At 45.0% G+C, this 19,018-nt stretch overlaps 1 protein-coding gene across 3 annotated transcripts in view; it reads left to right on the top strand.

Moving 5' to 3' along the window:
* Window positions 1–19,018, top strand: part of EXOC2 (exocyst complex component 2) — a 948,514-nt gene that overhangs the window by 374,563 nt on the left and 554,933 nt on the right. For all 3 annotated transcript variants that reach the window (XM_078688027.1, XM_078688028.1, XM_078688025.1), the window contains 3 exons: window positions 1,673–1,754; window positions 11,980–12,082; window positions 14,692–14,810. In XM_078688027.1, the coding sequence (XP_078544153.1) occupies window positions 1,673–1,754; window positions 11,980–12,082; window positions 14,692–14,810 (304 nt within the window). The remainder of the gene's footprint in view (window positions 1–1,672; window positions 1,755–11,979; window positions 12,083–14,691; window positions 14,811–19,018) is intronic.

The raw sequence follows: 19,018 nt of genomic DNA on the forward strand, positions 1-19,018 counted from the left end.
TTCAGAATTACCCCAAACAATCTGCTTTATTTGTGCTGTCCCAACTGCTGGTATATTTTGAAATATGTGTACAGTTCATTTACAGATATTTAAATGTGTGTTAAAAAATAGACAGCCTGGCCATAGCCTTTCCTTTCACACTCGCCATACCCACAGCAAGATTGTCAGATAGTTAACTTTACTAAATCCTCCACACTTGCAGTCTAAAAAAGAAAAGCAAATAACAACCTCCATATCAACAGAATAAGCAGCACTTTGTTAGAAAATATAGTCTGACATTTGACCTCTATCTTTGAACTCACCTCGAATGTGGCAACATTTAAAGGCATTTATTTTGCTCATTCACTCTCTGAACTCCTACATGGTTATTTTGGGTGGTGCTGCAGCAGCCCTTCTATCAGTGCCTATGTCTCAAACACACAGAAATACAAGCTCTCACTCCCCTACACACACACAGCATTCATGACCATTTTTCTACTTATCCCCTAGCTGCATGCACTGGCCCCGCAGTTCTTTAGCGGCCAGTGCTCCGTGGATCCTCCATGCAGACTCTCAATGCCCTTCCTAATATTCCCACCAAACACTGAAAGCTGGAGCCTGAGCATGTGACGTTGTGTCCAGCTTTCAGCTTTTGTGTGCAGGCTCCAGCTTTCAGCTATCTGCAGAACAGCCTCTCGCTTTTACACTCACCCTTTCCTAAATTGTCGCATGAATTGGGGAGAAGTGAAATCAGAGGCTGAATGGGATGTACCCCTGACACGGCAGAGCTGAATCCCAAAGAGCCCAGGGCTACCTGCCATGTGTCATCATGAAAAAGGCTCTGAGAGGCAAAGGAGGCCCTTGAGACTTGGGCTGTAATTTTGCCAGACCTGAACAATCTGTCTGATGGCAGGTGCCTTCATGCGCATGTTAGCTGTCACACAGATGTTCATGCCTTAGCCTGCTTGACCCTCACTTTCAACAAGGGTTTGCATTTGTTTATTATAGTATTAGTGAATAACAGTTTATTGTTTACTTTTAGTATAGTGGAAGAAATCAGAGAAGAAGATTGAGAGGGCAGTGCCCCAGCGTCCATAGAAGTGAGCCTCCTATAAGTGAAGCTTCTGTGGCATTAGGTGTCTGTTGGTTGGCAAGTACTGGGGCCATACCAGCCACAAAGCACCAGCAAGGCCTTCTAAGTAAAGGCTCACCAGTGATGAAAAGAGTATGGTGCATAAACAGGAAACGCACAAGCAAAGACTAACCCTTCTGCAAGTGGGACTCCAGTCTCTTGACACTGAGTAATATAGAGCGGCCCGAAGAACGATGAGCATGCACCAAGAATCATTGAACAAGCAGGCAAGAGTCTAAAGTCATCAATGTATACAGAGGTCTCAATGATAGCCAGTATACCACTGTTGAATAAGTATATACTCCCAGGACCCCAAAAGAGCACATTTACACGCCAGGCGTGGTGAGGCTACTTTCTGGCAAGGACAGTGTTGTAACAGATCATAGCAAGTCATGATGTAGGTGTCCAGGATGTTAAAGATGGGGCTCTAGGCACAGATAGCTTCCTCTTCAGCAACCAGTTATTTTAGAATGTCATTATTAATGTTTATGCAGTGAAAATTAGAATATGGGAAAACCAGTATGTTACCCATTCTAACCTGAAACCTTTTTTCATTTAAAGGGGGATTACGACGTGGTCATTAATGACTATGAAAAAGCCAAGTCACTCTTTGGGAAGACTGAGGTGCAGGTATTTAAGAAAGGTAAGAATTGTATCCAGTTATATTTGTGATAAAAGATTCCCATTAAGTCAGATATTGACAATTGCTGGACTTGTGAGAGGACAGTATAGTGTATCTGATAGAGACTTCTAACCACAGATTCCTCACCTTAGAATATCCCTCATGCATCAGACTAGACCCATAACATTTTGATTAGTACCTCTGCATGCCGGTAGGTAGTGCAGATCGACTCCACGTTGACGCGATCCGCATCGGAAGTGACGTTACTGTGCCTTCATGAGCACTATCCCGGTGCGCTGACATCGATACCTTTCTTTCCACACCAACAGCACAGATCCGGAGAACTACTTCGCCCACTTTTAGGTCAACTTTTTGGACTTTTTGTTGACATTTCTTTTTAGGTAGAGCCTAGCGCAGCACGCATACTCTGCTCTAGGAAAACGACTTCTTGCAATCGCTCTGAGCTTTCCACGCGCTTGTGCGTGTGATTTTTTTTTTTGTGCATTATTTTCACTGGTCTTTGTGTGTGTCTTTCTAAAAAAGACATCATGCAATTGGGCAAAGGCGTTTGCATGTATCCGCCCACGGGCTACGGCTTGCGGTTACGAGCAGGGGCGTGCTGTGTGCCATCTGGTTTTTTTGGGATTTCAAAGGCTTTGCCTCGCATTCACTTTGTGGCCGCGGCTGTGCACTGTTTTCTGTAAACAGCGCTTGTTAACAATGGAACCATTCTCTGGCAGCCTGGGGGCTTCCCACAGACCCTTCTCATCGGCTCCTCTTAGTGAAGGAGAGTGTCTCTTTCTATAGCTCGGCTATGCTCTGCTTTCTGCTCGAGGCAACTGTGCCTGAAGCTGCATACTGTAAGATGCTGCAACATTTATTTGCAAAAGTAATGTGCATTTCATTTGCCATCAGTAGAATTCTTACTGGGATTATTTTCTTTGAATGTAGTAACAGTTTTCAGGGCATCTTTTGTATAACCTGTTTATTTTCCTGCGTATCGGGTTGAACATTTTGAAAGTAATAAAAAAAAATTGTTGCGAAACTAGCATGAGTGAACTTTTTGCATTATTGAAAAGCCAGCTGTTACTGTAAGTTCCCCAGACCCTCAGTTTTCTGACCCGTCATCTACGCTGGAACAGGATTCCTTGAGTATAAATGGTTGTTTGTACCCTGGGCAGCAGTGTGTTTTGTCAATGCCGCATTCGTGTGTTTTTTCCTGCGTCGCTCCGCCTCTAAAATCTCACTGAATTTGTTTTAAAAGTTATATGGCTGTAGGATGTTTGTGCTGGTTCTGGAAAATGATAATTTCACCAATTTAGGTAACTAGAAGGCGAAAATGTTGGGGATAGTTTTGTGGGGCGTTTCCTACTGGATAGAAATATATGAAGTCTTGTGTTTATGAATGGCGAAAAAACCACAAGCAATCTTATACTATATGACTAGCAGAATTTCAGAAGTAAGTGTTTTCTTTATTCGTGTAATAAATGACCTAGGTGTTCGCCTGGTTTTACCAGTATTCATCAGTCTAATAACCTGCTTCTTTGTTTTATTATCCAACATGTTAGTCATTCCCTACCAATTCATTGCTGTTTTTAAAACTGTGAAAGCAATTTCTACCAGAAAACTCAGTGTTTACTTTAATTCATTTACTTAGTGGAGGGCAGTTCCTGTTCTAGCTGCCGAGGGGGTGCAAAATGGAATGTAACTTCTTACACATATTGAGAGAAAGAACCGATTCAACTATTTGGTCAAAACATGGCTTTTTTATCTTCTAAAAATGACAATAGGAATCTCCCTTCATAGTTAGTGCTCTCAAATAATGTTGGAATGTATCCCGTAAGAAAGTAATGACAGGGCGTGTAGTCGCTTACCGAGCAGGCGTGGGCCTAGTTGTATGTAGTTGTGCAAGTTAAAGCTTGTGCGCCGTTTCGTAGAATCCGAGTTGAGTTGCGTCAGCCGTGAGCGCCTCATTGATGCGCTCTGCTGCTCACACTGGTGCGCTTTTTCCTGCAAAGCTGTCTACACAACAGGGAGATAGTTAGAAGTCATGATTTCACGCGGTGCGGCGGACGATCTTATTCTAGGAATGTTGGCTTGCGTTGCATGTTTGTAAGCATATTACAGCATTTGTTTTTGGGCAGGGCTTGGATGGGTGCGCTGTTTGTTTTGTCTGTACAACTTTACTTAGGAGCTTCAGTTAAAGACTGACACTCGTCCACTTAAAACCTTTAACAAAGCCCATAGCTCTGTCAAAACACTTATAACGCCTCACAGGCGAAACCTATTGGCTATGCCAATGCTTGTTGAACTTGTTCCCAGTCTGCTAAACCCTCTGGTTTCAAGCCTTGTGTGGATTGTCACTATCAGATGTTGGATCCCCACCTAGTGTGGTGTTGCTGGTGCCTAGAGACAGGGAACGACCCCAAGGCCTGCACAAGTGCAAGCCCATGCAACCGAAGGCGATCTGCGAGTGGGCTCTGAAGCTCCTGGTGGCACAGCAGAAGGCGGCTCCGCGTCATTCCTCATCTCGTTCCCATGGACACTCTTGTGGCCAGACAAGGAATCATTCCCGCGGACTGTCATCTTCGAGATCCAAGACCTTCTTGCTGAGTTGAGATAAGTCCAAGAAGAAGATGTCGAAGCGTTCTTGGGCTGACCCTAGTAGACCCTGCTCCCACACTCCACCTGCGAACCGTCATCCGAGCGCACCCAGCACTACTTGGAGTTTCCTTCCGCTGGGGCAATGTCGGCCCAGTTACGGGAATTTTAGGATGCCATGGCTGCCATTTTTTGGGCCTGACTCCCTCTGGCATGCCTTCAGGCACCATGAAAAGTGAGTGGAGTAAGAGCTGGATTGCTGCCAGCTGCTTTGCCCTCCTCATCAGCCGGGCCCTCAGGATCCATTCCTGGATCTGAAAAGATGCAGCCAAGGGTATCACCACCTACCCTGGCTCCATTCAGTCCGGCACCTGCTAAGGTCAAGTAGGCCATTGGCGCTACTTGACGACGAGCCCCTTGTCATTCCTAGCATAGACCTGGAGCCTTCTCAAGGCCCACGACACCGAGCCCAATGCCACCATTTCCTAGTCAATTGACTTTCCTCCATTTGAATCTGGTATGTTGTCCCCTCCAGACCGGGCCTCCGAGGAAGGTGTGTCGATTTTTAATTTTAATAGGAGCCACCGTGAGAACTGCTGATTTGATCCAATTCTCTACTTGGGTTGTGGCTACATCGCAGTCATGATCTAAGCCGGATATAGTGGCGCCAAACTGTGCTTGCAATTCGGCAATATCGATCTTATCCCAGTCCTGGTACGAGTGGTTCCTCCCCCCGCTGGACCCTGACTATTTTTGCGAGGTCAACAGTCAGGATGAAATTAACCACTTTGTGATCTGACCAAGGGACCGGCATCACCTCCCAGATGCTAATGTTAGCATTAGAGGAGAAGATCCCGTCCAAGGTGTGACCCGCGGAATGAGTTCCTTGTCGTACCAGTTGGGTCATGCCACAGCTGGTCATGGCCTCTGTGATAAATACTGTGTTGCTGTCATCCACTTTTTCCAGGTGGATATTAAAATCCCCCAAAATCGTGTAATCTGCCCCGGTTAAACTGGACTCCAGGACAGGGCCCAGCAATTGTGACAAAGGGGCATTAGCCTTTGGAGGCCTATACAGCAAAAGACCATTGAATGTGTAGTTTTCGGTAATACGGATTTTAAATGGTAGGGTTTCACACTCCGGAGTTCAATCCCTCCAAACCCCTTACCTGAAATACCTCTTTGCTGATAAATGGCCAGCCTTCCTCCCCGTTTACCAATTCTGTCTGCGCGAAGGATAGAGTAACCCGCCGGCACTGCCAATGCCAGGTCTATTTCTGAGGATTTATCTGCCCATGTTTCTGTTATGAATAACAGGTCTAGATCGTACGTGTCTATCAAATTGGCTACTTCCGTGTTATGTTTCACCAGGGACCTAGTATTTATTAGCGCTGCCTTTATCTGTTTACTTGTGGTGAGCCCCGCCTGCTCACCGTGTTGAGCTGCTGAACTACATAGCGTGTAACAAAGCTGTAGCGAGCAGCTAATGCAGTGTTTAACTTCTTGGGATTGAGGATTGCGCAAGTCGGCTTTGTCTGTAGTACCCTCAATTGTGAACTGCTATAAACCTTCCTGTGTATGCTAGACATATTTTGCGCAGGGGTCCTTGCCCTGGGCCCGCGCGCGTCCATTTAATCACGGTTTAAGTAGGGCTCTGTAAAGTGGCCTGAGCGACTAGACCACTCAGCTGGAAATGCCCCTGCACCGGAAGTGTGCTTTTCTTCGGTCCCCGCCGCACCCTCCGTACAATCGGCACTTGCCGTGATGGACCGGGGTGACTGGGGAGAGCTGTGGGCTTGGTGCAGTGTGCAGGTAAGTGAGTGACAGGTTACCTCTAGCGTTGGTTCCCAGTTTTAAAAATAACCCCAATTCCCACCTCAATTCCAGTAATCAGCCTCGAGGTACATGGAACATAGCTTTAACAATATTAAAAAACGTAGCTTCCTTTTTAAAAAATCACCGTGTTCAGCCTTAGTTGCTGTTGTGAGTCTCAGCGTCAAGATTGTAGTGTTAATTTGGCAGAACTGCGGCAGGTCTGCTGGACTTTGGGGACTCAGCAGCTGCAGGACAAGTCAACCTTTGGCGCAATTGTTGAAGAAAGCAGGCAGGCTGGCAGGGTTGGTTCCAAGTCAGTTGCTGGGTCTTCTGTTCTTGCAGTGCGACTGTTTACGTCCGTCTTCTTCAGGTCATTAGAATCTGTTTCTCTAGTGTCAGGGGCTCCCCTAAGTACTGGATTTAGGTGCGTTAGGGGCGTGTGGGGTAGTAGCCAATGCTTTACTGACTCTTGGGGTCATTACGCGCCCTATATGACCACTTCCTGTGGGACATGGGAATAACCCTGTACCAGAATTCCTAAGTATGTAATCACAAAGATGGCTATTTATAAAAAGTCATGTCCACATCTGCTTAGCCCACCTTAGGGTTAGTTATAGCCTGGGGGTGGCACGTCTACCTGACTAGCTAATTTTCTCGCCTTTCCAGGTGCCAAAGAGCCTCCGAACAAAGGGGTAAGCTTCCTCCTGTGAGGGGAGCCAGATTCACATTTCAAAGGCAGCAGCTCTATGAAGCTTGTCAACCTAGGAAGGTTGATAAGGTCATCCTGTGAGAGGGGGTGTGACACCCTCTTCCCGGACAGGCTTTTGGTCTGGGTCTCCTGAGAGCACAAGGCCCTCACCCCGGGAAGTCAAAACAGTGTCTCGGGTTGCAGGCTAGCAGAGATCAGTCCGGAACAACACCAGAAGCTGGTACGTTTTCAGGGGGTACCTCTAAGGTGCCCTCTGAGTGCATGTATTCATAAACCCAACACTGGCATCAAGTGTGGGTTTATCGATACGAGATGTTTGATAAGAAACATTCCTATCTTCGGGGAAGCCATCATGTAGCTTGAGAATTCGTTTTTACCAGTGTCAAGTACATGGTTTAAATGGCTTCCCTGGTCACTTGCACTGGCAGTAATGGAACTGACCAGCAGAGGGGCACCTCTGCTCATGCAGGTATGCCCTCACATTTAAAATGAAGCACCCTGTATTATGCCTGTAAGGCTAGCTGTAGGTCTGACTTGCAAACATTACATGCAGTGGTAGGAGACATGGCACCTGTGTCATGTCGCGTTCTCACTTTTGTCTGCACCAATACACACAACCTGCAGTGGCATCCTTGCATGTGTTTGTTGAGGGGGTCCCTTAGTGTGGCACAATTTCTGCTGCAGCCCTTGGGGACCCTCTTTAGTGCCCCAGGCCCTAAATACCAGGGGTGCCATTTACTAGGGCTTACAGAGGGGGCTAAAAGTATTGTCATTTGGAGAAACAATTGTACAGTTTTTGGGAAGTAGATCTGGCACTGGAGACCTGGTTAGCAAGAACCCAGTGCACTTCCAGTGAAAATCACACCATGCACCTGGCCAAATGTGGGGGTGGCCATGTCAAAAAGGGGCACGTTCCTACAATTATGGTACAATCGTTTTTGGTAGAAAGAATTTTAGTTCCTAGTGTTCTAAATTTTTTCACATTATATCCTCCACTTCAAATCAACAGTAATACATTATGTTTCCTTGGCGTAGTGTGTAAGCATTTGTTTTATTATGCAGTTGGTACCTAAAATAGACATTTATTTGTGTTAGTAACCAATACGTTATTATGTTTCTGTGCACTTTTTAGAGGGTCAAAGGTCATAAGACATCATTGACATCCTATGATGGCATTGACGTTAAAGTATTGGTTATGTTACTTCCATAAACCCCGCATTTTCTGAATATACTTAGATGCATTGCCCTCAGTGTGCAATTGCTTGTATCTGCTATCATGGTTTTTGATTTTGGGCCTAGCCTCACACTAATCTAGCTTGTGTGCTTAGGCATAGGCATGTCCCTTGGCAGGAGGGAGGTCTTGGATCTGCCCTGTGACCTGGGCGGGGGGTGCACCCTCTACTCTCTTTGTCTGGAGTTTAGTTCTTGAATCTGTGGTGGCGGTGTTCTATGTTTTGTGAATCCATATTTGTGAATAGACCTTTTAATCTGTGTCACTGGAGTGGAGGTGTACTAGCCCACTCAGAGTTCTGCTTCTGTGTGCTAACCTGTATCCTTATGCTAACATCCCAAGTGTATGTTGAGCATGCTTGTGCATGGGGCTATGTGGTACATGCATGGATTGTCTTACTGAGCCAGAGTAATGGAGATCTCAGTAATCTTTTTTGGATGCCCAAAGCCTGACTTGCTGCACAAGATGGGGATGAGGTTATTTTTCCAGACAGTGAAAGTGCATTGCTGACATTTCTGAAGCTGTAGGCAAAAGACCTAGACAACTGAGAAAAGATAATGCCCCTTTTGTAATTCATGTAGCCTTTGGCTGAGCAAGGAGCTACTGATTACTGTTGCTGAAGCACTGCCATTTGGTAGATGGTTGGAGTGAAGGGTGGGAGGTGAAGAGGATCCTGTAGCTGAGGCCCAGTGTTTTGTCCTAACCTGATAACACTCGTTCAGTTGGCTGATGACAGCCAGGGTCTGAAGCCTCTTGCTTCTTTGTGCCTCGGTTTTGGGTGATCCTGACTGGAGATTTCTCTGCTCTGAAGAGCATCACCCTACAGAAAGGCTGTCTTTAGAGCAGCCTAGAGAAGACACTTGAAATGAGAATCATCCTAAACTGGTTCTGGCACTAAGAGTGCAGACTGTAGATCCACATCCTTTTTCTGCTTTACCTATATTAAAATGGGACCCACTTGTAGGTTCATTTATAAGTTCACTTTGGAAAGGATGCTACGCAGAGCACTCAGCACTGCTGTGCAACCAGAGCTAGTGTCTGAAATCCAGCATCTCATAAGTGAAGGGAAATCACCTGAGTATACTGCTTACTTCATAAAGCTGATCACCTTACCTGACGCCTAGAACCAGCCTTAGTGAAGGGAGGAGCCTACCAACCTTGCAGCACGAGTGACCATTCAGGAGGAGGGAGGTACAGCATCACCTTTATGCGGTGGGTTAGCAGAAGTGGAGGACTACAGAGAACGATCTATGTGCCTGCGTGTTAGCAGACCCTAGATTTTACAATGAAATTCCACTCAAGAATCGGGAAGTGCAAAGTGTCCCAAGCTGTTATGCCTGAAGCATGAAATTGTGGCAGAGCCAAAGTCATTGTCCTCAAGATATGAAGAGGTGGCGTGTGTGAGCACTGCAACCAAATGAATCCCAAAGCAAGAGTAGTTCTGGCTAAAGACAGCTGTACAGGTGCTAGTTCCACAAGGTAATAGTGGTCTGCACTTAACCTCTAATTGTCAGACTACTTCAAAACCAGAAATATATTAAACCAGAAAAAAACACACAAAAGGGAGTGCCTCAAGTAACCAACAGTTGTATTGTACAGTTTGTTCTTTTTGTTTCTTCTCTCCTCCTTTCATGAAGTACACATAGTTCAATGGTGTAAATATCAATGTACTCTTCTTCAATATCAAAATAACATGGGAGCCGTGGTATGAAATCTCAAAACAATTCTCTTTATTATCCTTCAATACATCAAAGAAACAACCTGGCCAACACGTTTCGTCCTCCGAGAGAACTTCATCAGGTTTAATGTATTTCTTTATAGTAATCTCACATTGAAGTCAAAGTGTAAAATGGATCAGTTCTCCAAGAAATTCTTGAAACACTAGTACTGCTCCTTTATTATTGTGGGGAAATATTATGTGACCATTTATAAATATCATAGCTTAATATCCACAACCCATTGGGTTCGGTAAGCTCAGACCGGATAATACAACAAAAAAAGGCCTGCGACGGTGGTGGCATGTTGCATTATCCGACCATTGAACTAAATGTACGTCATGAAAGAGGGAGAGAAGAAACAAAACAAAAAAACTCTACAATATAATTGGTGTATTCTTGAGGCACTCCCTTTTGTGTGTTTTTACTGCACCCAAAATATAAAACTGCCACATGACCTGAGTCACTGTGCCTAAATTGTGACAAGCCAGTGTGGCCTGAGCAGCTGCACCCAAAGTGTACACCTGTGACATGATCTGAGACGCTGTGCCCGACTAGTGAAACGGCAGCGTGACCGAACCATTGCTCAACGTATGACTGAACCATGACCCAGCCCTCCCCCGCACAACCATCGACAACCTGGAGCAGAAGCCACTGTAAAGGAAGCTTAGAAGATCTGCCTTCTCATTCTCAGCTCCGTGAGAAAGGGAGTGGCTGAGTTTAGGAAGAGCAGGGTAGCCTCTGAGAGGCCAGCCTAATTTCCAAACTCCTAGACTTCTTTGATGAGGAACAGTGACTAAAGGCAAAGTTTGAGTGCTATTTCAAGAGTGTTGGAGGTAATTTGCAAGTGCCCTCATCTTGCTGTGCTTGCCCAGTGGAGTGATCCACCTGAACAAAAGGAGGAGACTGCGGGCGGCTTAGAGCAGGGAGAGGCTCCAAAATACTCTTGCGCCAGGACACTAAAATCTCATTGTGTCCATACCTTTATGTATTCTTGAAAGTCATTCACTTGGTTGGAGAAAGACTTATCCTGATGTGTTTGTTGAGTGCTGAGCTGCTTGAGCAAACAACCCCACACTACCCCCCAGGAAAAACCTGTGAATACGTGCTGTCACCACCACTGAGAGTCCAGTCCTGAGAGGGTTTGTACTTGGCCCAGTTTGTAGACACTCTTTAGAACGATTAACCCAGGGACATCGGAGGTAAGTAACCTCAACTCCCATGGTCGAGGCCCAGTATCCCCTGGTTGTCATTTGATGCACTCTCCCGATAACCCAATGAGCAGTGTGAACATTAACAAAGCAGTGCAGGCTGAAAGGGAGGAGAGGATTGTAGACTAAGCTATCTTTTGAAGGCTGAATACTTTTGATACTTTCATGTTACTGCCCTTAACCTAATAAATACTACCTCAAGAAACTTTCAGTACCGTAGAGCTGCTCTGCTTCCAGTCATATTAGTGATAAAATCATTGTGCATTTCGATAATTTTATTGTGTTGCTTACATAAGTTTATAATATAAATATGTGGAAACTAATACATTCAAAAATACTGCTCATTGAACACATGACATAATTCATAAAAAAAACTAGCTAAGGTTTTACCCCACATAATAAAAACGTAATTTTCCAAGTCACTCTATCAATCATTTCGAAAAATTGTTATTCAGATGCAGCAATCTATTTTCATGCAACCGAGGACAAAGGAAACCTGAAGTAAAGTAAGGAAGGGAGTTAGTAGAAGTGTTTCAGGCTTAAACCTAGTCATTACCAGGGCTTCTCCCCCATTAAATTCTCTCCCTTTCAGCTTGGACTGGGTTCTACACATCGTTCATTTCTGCATTGCTTATGCACCTTAAAAGTTCCATGCTCTCATTTTCTTTGTTTTTCTGATCCAAGTCTACATATCTGCTCTGAAATGGCTATGAAACAGTGGCACAACTTAAGAAATTAAATATTAATTAATAAAATAGTGTCCATAATCCGAATTGTAAATTTTCTTTGCATTAGACAGTGATGTGTTACAGATGACTGTTTGATACCTCCATTTAAATGTCTATTTCTGAATGCAGCATACATGGAAAACCCTGCGTGTTTGATTAGTTTGCTTCCTCGTGTTGTATTTTGTTTACAATAAAATTGACACACAAAAAAGACACCTCTTTTCTCTCTTTGTCAGTTTATGCGGAAGTTGAAACCCGGATCGAAGCGTTAAGACAGCGTCTGCTGGATAAGTTGCTTGAGACTCCATCCACGTTGCACGACCAGAAGCGTTATATAAGGTAACCACTCATGTTGTGATGTGAGAGGTAGGCTAGTCATCCAACTACTGCACTTGTAGTGTTCTCTTTTGTTTACTAGAGGGGAGAATCACACACAGTCCGTGGTTAAGGGAGTGTGAAAACACAATATTCCCATTAAGGTTTTTCTTTCACCCCACCCATACTACAACCTCTTTTCATTGCTACACATACAATAACCGTAACAGTTGTGATATCCACAAAGCACACACAACATAGAGTGTTTGCTCATACCGCACAAAACAAGTCGTCCCAAAGCGAGTAGGCTTGGTGTTTAATGCAGAGTTGTTGGCCGTGCCCATGCTTGTTTCTTTCCAATGTTTTTTCTTAACAGAAATTAAAAAACATTCATTGTTGCCGACATTTTTCTCTGACACGAACACACACGTAGAAAGAATATTTTTCTTTTCTATTTAATATTTTAGTGCTCGAGCACAATGAATAACCTGATAAAGTAATTATTCTTTTGCTATAAGTGTAGGACTCTGTTTTAGTTTTCCCTTCTCTCACTCACCAAGGAATTTTGATTATGATTGCCTACTGAGCGAGTGTAAGGGGTCAGCACCCCCCACACTTGTTAGATGGGGTCAGGGGCAGGGGAAACGTTACAGCATGGGTACTCACAAACTTTCTGTCGGGGGCCAAAATGACAGTGCAGTTTGTGGCTGGTAGGGGTGGGGTCAGTGGGGGGTGGGACTAGAGTAAAAAAAATCAACCTTGTTTAAAAAAGTAGACAATGCAATCTTAACAAGCATTGCATAGCTTCATTCACACTTTACCACAATTCCGTCACAGGGTTACTTTTGGCCCATCCTTAGCCCCGCAATAGCCTGCAATGTCTTGCAAACGCAATGGCGGAAATGCATAGACCAAAAACTGCATAAAGTCAAGAGGACTCCCAAGGGTTTACTTTTTATTCCTGGAGCAAACTCCATAACTGCTGAGGCCAGTCTCTCTGTCTCTGTCTCTCCCAGCAAGTCAGTCTCTCTCTCTCTCTCTCTCTCTCTCTCTCTCTCTCTCTCTCTCTCTCTCTCTCTCTCTCTCTCTCTCTCTCTCTCTCTCTCTCTCTCTCTCTCTCTCTTTGTCAGTCAGTCAGTCAGTTAGTCAGTCTCTTTCTCTCTCTCTGTCAGTCAGTAAGTCTCTCTGTCAGTCAGTCAATCTCTCTGTCAGTCAGTCTCTCTTAGTCATCAGCTAGTCTGTCAGTCTCTCTGTCAGTCAGTTACTCTCTCTCTATCGGTCACTCTCTATGTCAGTCTCTCTTAGTCTTTCTCAGTCAGTCTCTCTCAGTCAGTCCCTCTCTCCTAGTTTGTCAGTCTCTCTCTCTCTCTCTGTCAGTTACTCTCTCTCTATCAGTCACTCTCTCTGTCATTCTCTCTCTGTCAGTCAGTCTGTCAGTCAGTCTCTCTCTGTCAGTCAGTCTCTCTGTCAGTCAGTCAGTCTCTCTATCAGTCTCTCTCTCTCTCTGTCTCTCTGTGTCAGTCTCTCTTAGTATTCATGTGCAGATGTTCTTGCCTCTGACCTTCCTCAGGCGCAACACCTCTAAATAGGCGCTGACAGGATGGCCCATCGAGCACTGGTATCTCCATGGTAACCTCAAGATTATCATACAAGATAGCTACTAATAAAAAGCAAAGAAATACTGTTCAGCTCGAGAAAGTAAGCTCCTGACTGGCTGGCATTAATGCTGTAGCAAAAGAGGTAAGATACTATCTTGAAATTGACCAAGAAGTTGCTGTTCTCTATAGAGATCCATGTAGCAGCCCACTGAGTGATGTAACAAACTAATTGGCACAAAGCAAAGTCTTAAGGCAGCATTAATCGACTGTAGCAGGCACTTGTGGTATCATACTAGCTTTCATCTTGGAATGATTTTTCTCTTAAGAAAAAACATTTTTAAAGATGGCAACGCATATGTTTACATACATCATGACGCACCGGGGGACCATCCGGGAATGATTTTTCTCATAAAGAATGATCATTCCAAGACTGCTGCTGTGCGCAGGTGCCATGACACACCATTAGCAATATTCATTTCACTTTTAATATTGCCTGTAGAAACAAGCATTGGCAAGGCCAGTAGCTTGGGTGGTAATCACCTTTAAAGGTGAGTGCTACTGTCTTTGTCAATTCTTGGTTTAGGAAAATAAAGACCATTTTGTGATTAATTTAATTTAATCCATTAATTTCAAATGTTAGTATATATTTGGTCTTATAAATTTAATCCTGAAGCTTGATTTACAGAAACATGTGTCGACTGTTATACTTGTTGACTTTTGTAATGTGGGTAATCTATTAATTCATGTTCTTTACCAAGACGCCACGCTCAGAATGAAACAAATACTGTAAGATCTTCCAGGAAACTATATAGAAATCCGAAATATAAAGTAGAAATCTGTGTGGCATACATTTCTAATGCAACATGTTTCTGAGCAAGTACTTGCAGCTCCGAAAGTCAAATTATTTATATCTAATGCTAATACTTCTAACTACAATTTGTTTATGTGTATTGGAACATTCCGTCACTTTAGATCTGATTTAGGATCTTTATAATATGGATGATTCCTGTTGATCTTTGTTTTGTGCTTTTACAGATACCTTTCAGATCTGCATGGAGTTGGAGACCCAGCCTGGCAGTGCATCAGTGCTCAGCACAAGTGGATTCTTCAGCTAATGCACACCTGTAAAGAAGGCTATATTAAGGAACAGAAAGGTGAGTGGCACTCATTTCTTAGCAATTTGTGATCTGGAATTGACTGTACAACTGTTTTGATGACAATGTTTCAATTTGAGTGTTGTAATGAAATGCTCTGTGACATTACTAAAGGCCCGCCATGATCAGTATAAGCACTCTACCACAGACGTTTCACAAATACTATTTTGTAGTAAATATCTCTGCCAATATCCATAGTTCCAGAGCACTTTTTCAGTTGTGAGAAATGTCTACATATCTTAAGTAATTTATCATGCTTCCATTTTTTTTTTAAATATCCAGTTCATATACTATTTTAAAAGCACGCCACTGTAAATGCCTTTACTACAATTGAAGATAAAAATGAAGAACGAGGCATGTAACAATAACTGAAAACATAGAACTAACACTTCCAAGCAGCCAAAACTACTTTGCAGTTCACAGTTCACTACACAGTCAGTTAGACTTTTAAATAGTCGTTCTTTGTTATTCAGCATTGTTTTAAATCTTCTTCACCTCTGAAATTTAAGAAAATGTTTTTCCGGTTTTTACCTCATGACTCATGTCTATCTTCCATTCTTATGCTGTATGTCGTCACCATCCTAGCGTTTACAGGTAATATGAGGAGTCATTTAAGAATGTGTTGGACTTTATGCTCTTTCTTCCAGACATGTTTTCTGTTGGAAGCTGTGTCCATGCTGTAGGAAAGTAGGATCTGCTTCTTATGGTTTTGCTTGAGGTTGCACTGTTTTGACTAGTCTGGCTGGGATCCTGCTAATCAGGACCCCAGTTTAGCTGCTTTCTCCTTGCTATGCATGTACTATTGTACACTCCAGATTGGATTCTGGGGTACCCTTATAAGTGCCTAGTATATGGTACCCATGTAGCCAGGGCATAGGTACCCCAGAGGATTCCCATGGGCTGAAGCATGTATTATGCCACCCATGAGAGGCCATGCAAAATGGAACTACAGGTCTGCGACTGCAACGTATGTAAGCTGGTGCTTGCACCACTTACTTTAAATATAGGTTCACTATATCTATAGGTCACTACACTTAAAACATATGTAAACTACCTTATCAGCAGCCGCCCAGGCCCCTAATTTCCTGATCTTGGGTGATTTGAATCTACATTTCGACGACCCCAAGAACAACTTAGCTGTGGAGTTGATCACCAACCTTAACTCCTTTGACCTTGAGCTGGCAAGCAAGGAAGTCACCCACAACAAAGGCCATTTGTTGGATCCGATCTTTTCCAACATCCCCCAGCTTGTAGCCAAACCCCCACTGCCCTTACTATGGTCTGACCATTTCGTAGTACCATTCTCTTGGGAGTTCTATACTGAAAAAACCAAGGCATCCTGTCCCCGCATACTCCAAAGGCCGTGGCCAAGGCTATCAGTAGAGAACCTGACAATGGCTCTAGAACAATCGACACCTCCTGCAGAATCTGATGTCCTACAAGGAGATATAAACTTTCACGACTGGCTTATTAAGTCCTTGGACTCGGTTCTGCCTCTTAAACCTAGTACTAAAAAGAGCAATATTTTTAAATCCCCCTGGTTCTCGCCCGAACTAAGAGAACTTAGAAAAGATTGTAAAAGAGCGGAGCGCGCGTGGCGGAAAGACTGGGCACCCACTAACAAAACCGCATATAAAGTCGCCCTAAGACTCTACAAACTGGCATGGCAAAATTCTAAAGCTGTCTATTTTGAGGAAAAAATTAGACTGTCGGCCAACTCTGCCAGAGAAACATTTAAAATTGTCAACCAGCTCCTCAAAGTCCCGGCTCCAACTCTGGTTCATAACGACCCTGTATTAAAATGCAATCAGTTAGCTGAATTTTTCGATGCTAAAATACGGAAAATCCTTGACAGCCTCCCTCAATCCTCCGCTACAGGGTCCATCGAGGCTCCTTCCTCTGCCCCTTCCTGCCCTCAGTTTGAGGCATTTAGCTGCATTTCCAGGGAAGACTTCTGTAACATCTTATCCAACATAAAAAGTGGTTCTCCCTCTGACCCAATCCCGATGCACATCCTAAAACAAATCATGAATACCATCGCCCCTGCAGCCACCGAGCTACTTAATATGTCACTATCTACGGGCATAGTGCCCCCAAATTGGAAGCAGGCCAGAGTCAAAACGCTCCTTAAGAAACCGGGACTAGACACCTCCGATCTGGCCAACTTTCGGCCAATCTCTCTTTTACCTGGATTGAGCAAAGTGGCCGAAAAAGAGGTGAATAGGCAGATCTCAGAGTTCCTGGAGTCTAACCATCTCCTAAGTGACTCCCTCTTGGCGGTGACTGAAGAGGTAAGATGCATCTTGGATTCAGGGGGATCGGTTGCCCTGATCCTCCTGGATCTAAGCACTGCATTCGATACCGTAGATCATGCAGTTCTGGCCCATCGCCTGTCCATGCTGGGCATTACAGGATCAGCCCTTAGATGGCTGCAGTCCTTCCTGGAAGAGCGATCCTTCAGGATTTGGGAAAATGGGTCCATGTCCAGTTCCACCCCCCTCCAGTGTGGGGTGCCGCAGGGCTCCTCCCTCAGCCCCACACTGTTTAATGTCTACATGGCCCCGTTAGAGAAGGTAGTAGCCCCATTTGGGATTAAATCCATCAGCTACGCTGACGACACTCAGCTCGTCGTCTCGCTGTCACAACAAGGGGGCCGCCCGGCCGACCTCCCGGAGTGCCTTACAGCCATTTCTTCCTGGATGTCTAGCTCAAAACTCAAATTGAATGGAACTAAGACAGAGATCATGTTCTTAGGCAATCAACTCACCTCCCTGCCCCCTGAGCTGTGGCCCCCCTGTATGGGCGACCTTCCTTCCCCCAAGGAGCAAATTAAGAGCTTGGGGATCTGGTTCGAACCCCAACTAACCTTCAAGACCCATGCGCAGAAGGTTGCAGGAGGCTGCTTCTGTCTGTTACGAGCAGCCCGGAAGGTTCTCCCCCTCCTTCCTTTTCAATCCAGAAAGCTGTTAATCCAGGGCTTGATTCTGTCTAAACTGGATTATGGCAATGCCCTCTTCCTCGCTGCTCACCGGGCCACTATTAATACTCTCCAGCGAGCCCAGAATGCAGCAGCCAGGTTGCTTATGGGGGCACTGTGACGGGCATCAGCCAAACCACTGTTAAAAGCCCTTCACTGGCTCCCTATCCAAGAGCGGATCACTTTTAAGTCACTCTGCATCGCCCACAAAACTCTGCAGGGCAAAGGCCCCCCGGCCTTGAGAGGACTGATTCGCCCCTACAAGTCGGCCAGGGCCCTCCGCTCAGATAGGGAAAATTTGGCCATCATCCCAAGAGTGAGGAAGGCACGTACGGGAGGCCGCCGGTTCTCGCTGAATGCATCAAACAAATGGAACGCCCTTCCTAGAGACCTCCGGATGGAACCCGTTCACCTTAAATTCAGAAAAGCACTCAAAACCTTTCTCTTCCCTACTACTTCCTAATTCCGTCCCTTTTTAGTTCACTATGTTCAGGTCAATTTCAGCGCTGGGACGCTCCAGGGCAGCCATGCGCTCTATAAATCTAAATCTAATCTAATCTATCTAATCTAATCTAATCTAACCCCTATAGCAGGCCTTAACAATCCTGGAGGCAGGGTGCTGGGTGATAGGTGAGAGAATGCCCCTGCATGGGCAGAGCCCCTCTGCAGCCTTCGGAGACCATTCTCCCGGGTTGTCTGTGACTCAGCTAGACATATAGGTAGAGGTGCATTATAACCTCGCTGTAAATGCTACCTCAAACGGCTGAAACAAAACATGTTGTGTTTGGTTTCAACCACCTTCGACTCATACCTCCACACTGGAATGATTCCACCCTTCTGAAGCATGCTTCGTGGGGTCACTGGTCTATCCGGTGCCAGCCTTCTTAACCCGGTCAGCACAAAATGGATGCTGCAGACCAGAGACACATTTCTGCCCTCCTGCTGCTGCGCCAAGCTTGAGCAGAGGAAGGCAGCACATTAGGCATCCTGTCACAGGGAGGTGTGACCACCTCCCAGACAGGATTTAGTGTATTGGGGCTGGGTGGGTGCACTTGGAGAGTGCCAACAAGTCTGCACTGGGGGTACATTTGGTGTCCATGTGCATAGTCCAGCTCAAACCAGTTCTGGGTGCCGTTGGCTCCTGCTCTGGCGCGAAACTGGACAAAGGACATGGGAGTAACCCCCCTCTGTCCTGACCCTCCCCTAGGAGGGTCCCCTGAATCTGCCCAAC

The sequence above is a fragment of the Lissotriton helveticus genome, chromosome 4_1 (genome assembly GCF_964261635.1).
Source record: "Lissotriton helveticus chromosome 4_1, aLisHel1.1, whole genome shotgun sequence".
NCBI lineage: Eukaryota > Metazoa > Chordata > Amphibia > Caudata > Salamandridae > Lissotriton > Lissotriton helveticus.